Source organism: Nymphaea colorata, chromosome 11, assembly GCF_008831285.2.
Source record: "Nymphaea colorata isolate Beijing-Zhang1983 chromosome 11, ASM883128v2, whole genome shotgun sequence".
Lineage (NCBI taxonomy): Eukaryota > Viridiplantae > Streptophyta > Magnoliopsida > Nymphaeales > Nymphaeaceae > Nymphaea > Nymphaea colorata.
In genome coordinates, this window is record NC_045148.1 from 15,986,129 (window position 1) to 15,992,334 (window position 6,206).

Sequence of the window (6,206 nt, forward strand, 5' to 3'; positions counted from 1 at the left end):
GGCCAAGGGCACTAAATGGCTATAATGTGCTTAGTTAATAAATGGGTCCGTTTCCAAATAGCTTTACATGCTTCCAAACAAAGCCTAGTCACATCCCAAAGACTTGCAGATACGTACAGACACGAGCACACATGCACATTAAATAAAAGATTATCAGGGATTAATTAAACATCTCGGTCCAGCGTTGCCCACTCTCATGAGTCCAAGTGACAATCCCGATTCTCAGCGCAAGGCTAGCGAGGGAGGGGCCGGCCTATATTCAATCGAGCATGGGCCACAGGGCAGTACTTTCCTTCCATGCACATCTAACCAGGCTGAGAAGGTACACCCTAGTGGTTTTTGGTGTTTTTGAGGCGATGATGATCATCATGCTCATTGTTATTAAATGCTTTTCTTTTGTCCTCAAACAAAGCTTATTAAATGACAAGGAAGAAGCAGAGGATGAATGTCCAGAAAAAAATAATAAGATGATTTTAAAATGATAATGAAGGATGGATAGAGCACGCCGTAGAGCAAGCGTGGCTGTTTAATTGTCATGATTAGCTTCGTGGTTTCTAGCAGTGCCCACAGGATGGACTGTTTTTGATATTAATTACCCACATGTAAATGCACACATCCGCCTGTACACTAATATAAACAAACAAAAAACTTTGCTCGAAATTTCACCAGATGTATGAAACTGCCATCTTCTTTTTGCGTCTGATTCTCTGGAAGAAAAGGAGGAGGAAGAAGAATTTTGAGCTCATTAGCTGTTTACACTGAACCATACAGCTTTTATAGCAATTTGACTGCAGCAGGTAAAGATGGCAGTGCAGCCAGGTATCTGATACTGCAATTTTCCTTTTCCTTTTTTTTTCCCCCCCTCTAAGAATGCGAATTATATCCCAATTATGCAGAGTGACGAAAAAGAAAAACCACCCATGGAAAACCATTTTCTCTGTTGGAAGAACACACTGAGAGTGCCAAGGGCCACCACTTAAAAGCAAGGAAGCCCATATATAATTGTTATTATCAAATTACTCAACTCATACTATGTACATATATATATAATGCTCAGTCCCTCGAATTCCAAGACCCGTCTCTGTGTTTTTTCTCTTTCCCCCTTCCTCCTCCTTACGGTGGTGTGGAAGCAAGGAGAGCACAGAAAGCAAGAGAGGAAGACGGGGGGAGTACATTCAGGAAGCGTGGCAAGGGACGCATGGAAGAAATGAATGTTTATGATTGTGTTTAGTGTTCACCACAGAACGCCTCAATAAAACGGGGTTGGTTTCTTTAGATTTCTCCATGCACCTTCACCATCACCTCCTCCTCCGCCTATACAAGCGTGCCTCTTCATTATGTTTCCTGTTTTGTAGCCTTATATGGGTCTGGCTCTTCATATACGAGGCGGTTAGCATCCTAGCTACCATATATGAATAGCCTCAATCATCAATCTTTATTACTATGCGCGAATTGCATGTTCAAGCCGATTACTTGTTTAATTTGTTCAATCACTGTATCTTCCACTTTTAATATTTCCCAGTATACAGAGATTTATCACTCGAATCAATCAATGCGTACCCAACCGCATCCTTTCTGTCGCTCTTTAAACTGCTAGCACCATCCCCACATCTGCAAACCAACCCTGCAAGCTCCGGCCACGGTCTGTAAGGTTTTCCCGTCGTGCGAAGGCCGGCCGCTAGTTCCGAGGAGAAGACAAGCAGTTGCAGCAGAAGCAGCAACAACAAGGCCAATGGCAGGTGCTTGGAAGGAGAAGGTCGTGGTGATCATGGGCTCAACCGGCACCGGAAAGTCGAAGCTCTCCGTCGACATTGCCACCAAGTTCCCCTCCGAGATCATCAACTCTGACAAGATGCAGGTGTACAGGGGCTTGGATATTGCCACCAACAAGATTCCTGGCCACGAGCGTGCCGGCGTGCCGCACCACCTGATGGACTTCGTGGAACCGAGTGGCGGCCTTGGTGCAGGTGAGTACACCGAGCTCGCTGCTCAGGCCATCTCTGAAATCGCTGCCCGCGGCCGGGTTCCGATCCTCGTGGGGGGCTCCAATTCCTACATTCAGGCACTTGTGTCGCCGGATTTGGGGCCTGAATTTCGATACGACTGCTGCTTTATTTGGCTTGACGTCGACCTTGAGGTCCTCGCCCCGTACCTCTCCCGCCGCGTCGACGAAATGATGGACGCTGGACTTTTGACCGAGATGGCGGAGTTCTACGACCCAAGCGAGTCGGTCCAACGTGGAGTGAGGCTCTCCATCGGGGTGCCGGAATTCAACCGCTACTTCCTGCGCTACCCCCCGGATTCGTCGTCGGAATCTTCTTCCTGCTCATCCTCGGAAGAGGACTGGGACCCCGAGGAGGAGAGGAGGAAGCAGATGCTCGGCGAGGTCGTCGACGAGATGAAGCTGAACACGGTCAAGCTCGCAGTGAAACAGAAGTCCAGAATCGAGAACTTCCGGTCTCGCGGATGGGACATCCATCGCATTGATGCGACATCCGTGTTCGAAGCTGCGCCATCGCAATTCGGACACGTGTGGGAGAATACGGTGCTGAATCCTGCATTGGAGATCGTGAAAAAGTTTTTATCCCCAGAAGCGGCCGGCCTGAAAGACTCGGCGCCTTCGCCGGAGGCACCACAGGTGAAGGAGGCAGACAAGGTCGGACCGGCGGGGCTAACATCTCCAGTATCTTGAAACATTTGTCATCAAACGTCCCTTTACTTTTCTCTGTATGTTATTCGCCATTAAGAAAGATGGAAAAGTTTTTTCTTCATTTTTGTTTTTCTCTGGGCCGGCGGAGGGTGCTCCAAAGAAAAGAGAGCATGGGGATCGAGCCATGAACCATGAAAGGGCCCTTTGGTGCACTTTTTGGGGCGTCTAGAATTACAGTATGTTCTTTCTTTGTTATTTTAAATCCATCTCAGTACAATTTATTCCAGGATGCTTTTCGAGCAGTGTGATGGGTAGGTGAAACCCATGGCATCAATGGCTTTTATCACAAGATGGGCGTGTGTGGGTGGGTGCACTCGCCACAGTGCCCATGTTTTTTGGTTTCATAGAGACAAACTGCTTTCCTCTTTTTCTATATATGGTGCCCTTTTTTAGTGGTCTCCTCTGTGGAGTATGGTCAGTGGGCTGTCGCCTTTGGAAATAACCACATGGGGAATGGGGAACTTGGTTCAGGGAACTTGATCCATATTCAAGGAGATGTTTATTATTAATGTGGTTGTTGGAACCCAACTTTGAGTTTTGGTTGTGTTTGGAAACTATGCATGCAACATTGGGCTACAAGAAGCAGCTTTTTAGGCAAATGTGTGTGGTAAAGAAGCTGCCATCGAGAGGCTCGAAACCCTTTTTAATGCAGTGTTTTATGGAAATTTTGGCTTATGAACAGGCGTTGTAGCTTCTCATATGGGAACAGCATGCTCCCAAGTGGAGTCGAACGGAACATGATTCCGAGGGACATGCTGTATTTAGATGCGACTTTGTTTTATTGCTGGTGGATTGAGATTGAGGAGAGTTTTCTTCTGTGTTTGTTCGGCCTCGGATGATGGAAGTTTAATTCCACGACAATTTTGAAACAATTCTAATGTTTAGCTTCGCAAGTGATTGAATCATGCAATCTTTCTTCTTCTTCTTCTTTTTTTTTTTTTTAATTTTTTCTTTCAAGTAACAAAATAGTTTTGTATTTCATAAGATTCGAGCATGCATGCCCATCGTGTAATTGTAAAACATTTATGGCATTAAGCCATTAACAAATGAATATCGTGACACTCTTATATGTATATATGTATGTTAATATTATGGGTATTATTATTATATGTTTGGATCGTTTCTTCAATTATCTGTTCGGTCCAAACAGGATTTCATCTGGCCATTGGATTCATTAAAGTATTTAGACGTAAAATATGGGGAAATATATATATATATATATATATATATATTTATGCAATTGGGTTTAATGAATCTTACCTAATCCGTTTGGCATAATGTGCCCCACTAGTTCCTAGTAGAAGGTTTATTTTTAGTTTGATTTTCATTAGTGTTAAACGTCGATACAGCCCTAGACCTTGGAGGCAAAGGAGAAGAAAAGAATGGGAAGGGAGTCTTGGCTTCTTGCTCTTGCGGATAAACCCTAATTTGGATAGCGGCTCGCAGAACTTAATTCTAAAATGAAGAGAGATGGAAACCATTTGTTCTCATTAACCATGCCGTACTAAGTGGAATGGGAAACATTTATCTATCCACCAGTAGCAGAGCTACAATGTGACTGGTGTGGGCCAGCGCCCACACCAGACCTTCAAAAATCCGATTGTAATAAAACTAGATTAGGTTTCAGTCACATGTCATGCCCACATCAGACCAAGGTGAACAACTCAAGGGCCCTCAGCCAAAAAAATCCTGGCTCCACCACTACCATCCATATATAGTGTTCCAATCCTTAAATACCTTGTCTCTAAATCCAGACCCGACTTTGATCCATATTTGTTCTTGCATACAAGTGCTTGGTCTCACTATCTTATGCAATTAACATCCGGATTCAGTACGATTGGTTCTGTTTTAATTTCTTTCCACCATTTAACACAGATATTTTCTCATTTTCATTTTAATCCAATCTTGGAAGATCGGATTAAAGCCACTGTCAGATAGTGTTTACTGAATCCAAACCAGTGGCGAAGCTAGAAGTTTCCGGCTAAAGGACACCCTAAGTTTAAGTTTCAAATTTTAAGAGGCATCCATATGAAAATACTGAAAATTAATAAAGTTTTTACACATAGATTTTGCGGGCTAGTGCGGGTAATTGTCAAACACCAGGTTACAACGTAGCTCTGCCACTATCCAAATTAAACAGTTTACAACATTGCACTTAATGGAGATTTGAAACGAGTTTAAGCTTGGAAAAGCAGCCAATGATGAATTCATTAATTTGTGCAATTTTATGTGCAAGTAGAGTGCACAACTATGAGTTTTGAGCCAGTGGTCAACTCTAGGTTCCGATGCACAAGTATATGGACTTGATTAACGACTGGGCATGCTCATGATTACGATGATCAAGGTCTCTCTTCTCCACGAAGAAGAAGGAGCATATCCAAGAATCAGCAGCAACAAGGTGAACAAGGAACAACGAATTGGTCGATCGCAGTTGTAGTTATCCGAGAAATTACTGGATTAGGTGACATTTGCCTCAATGTTGACGACCCATAAAAAAGATACATCCCCTTTCGTGTGTCCACTAATCGATTTTCAAGTTGACAGTGTAATATCTTTGCACCACGCCCCAACGTAGCTCTGGACCCGACCGCACTTGAACTCTTATTAAAATTGTGTAGCGATTAACATTCCATAACCAACTCATCTATTGGTATAAGTTGGTAAATATGTGCCTAACCCCAAGGTACCTGTAAAATTAATAATGTATTTTAGAGAATCAAGTAAGTTGGCAAATAAATATTCACATGCATTTGGTGATTAGTTGATTGCATTGGAATAAAACCAACTGTAAGCTCGGCCAAGTTCATGAATACCAAGCACCCGTCCCATGCTCAACCGCTGCTCTGACCTTAGAAGGAGGGCACGTACAATGAACTGGTAGGTATTTGACAATTGAATAATATATATATATATATATATATATATATATATAACTTGGCAATGCGTGGGTGCTACAAAATAAATAAATTTTCTCAAGTTTCCAGACTTAAACTACAAAAAGCAGTGTCCCATATCCATAAAATAAAAAGCACACATAGCGCTTGTTTTAATAATTATACACAGGGTCGGGCCTTACGTAAAAATTTTCAACTAAAAAACTTTATTCCTCTCTACTCTCAAGGCAAGGCGTGCCGAGAGAAAGTTCTTTGAAATCTAACTGTATGAGGTGACATATACATTTATATATTTCCATAGAAACAGCCAAACATGATTGAGAAAACAGCCAGGTATGATTTATTTAATTCACATACTCAATCATTAAAGGCTTATATATACATATATTCTAGCTCCATGATCTCTTCATATGAACAATCAATCCTATTTCACATTTTATCTTGTCTCTCGTGATTTCTTATACTCAAGGACTATGTAGTGTCATAAGTATACAGTTGAAATGAAATGTTCAAACCTACAAGGTTCAGAAATACATTAGAGTTTATAAAAGTTTTGAAATTGGCGCTTTAATTTTCTCAATTACTTATAAGGTTTCATTTAG

General features: G+C 42.2%; 1 protein-coding gene across 1 annotated transcript; it reads left to right on the forward strand.

Annotated features, from left to right (window-relative positions):
- Positions 1 to 1,091: 1,091 nt before the first annotated feature.
- On the forward strand, positions 1,092 to 2,896 carry LOC116264783 (adenylate isopentenyltransferase 1, chloroplastic-like). The gene is made up of 2 exons (XM_031645167.1): positions 1,092 to 1,262; positions 1,530 to 2,896. Exon 2 carries the CDS (start codon positions 1,733 to 1,735, stop codon positions 2,690 to 2,692), a length of 960 nt encoding a protein of 319 aa, XP_031501027.1. The 5' UTR covers positions 1,092 to 1,262; positions 1,530 to 1,732; the 3' UTR covers positions 2,693 to 2,896.
- Positions 2,897 to 6,206: the final 3,310 nt, after the last annotated feature.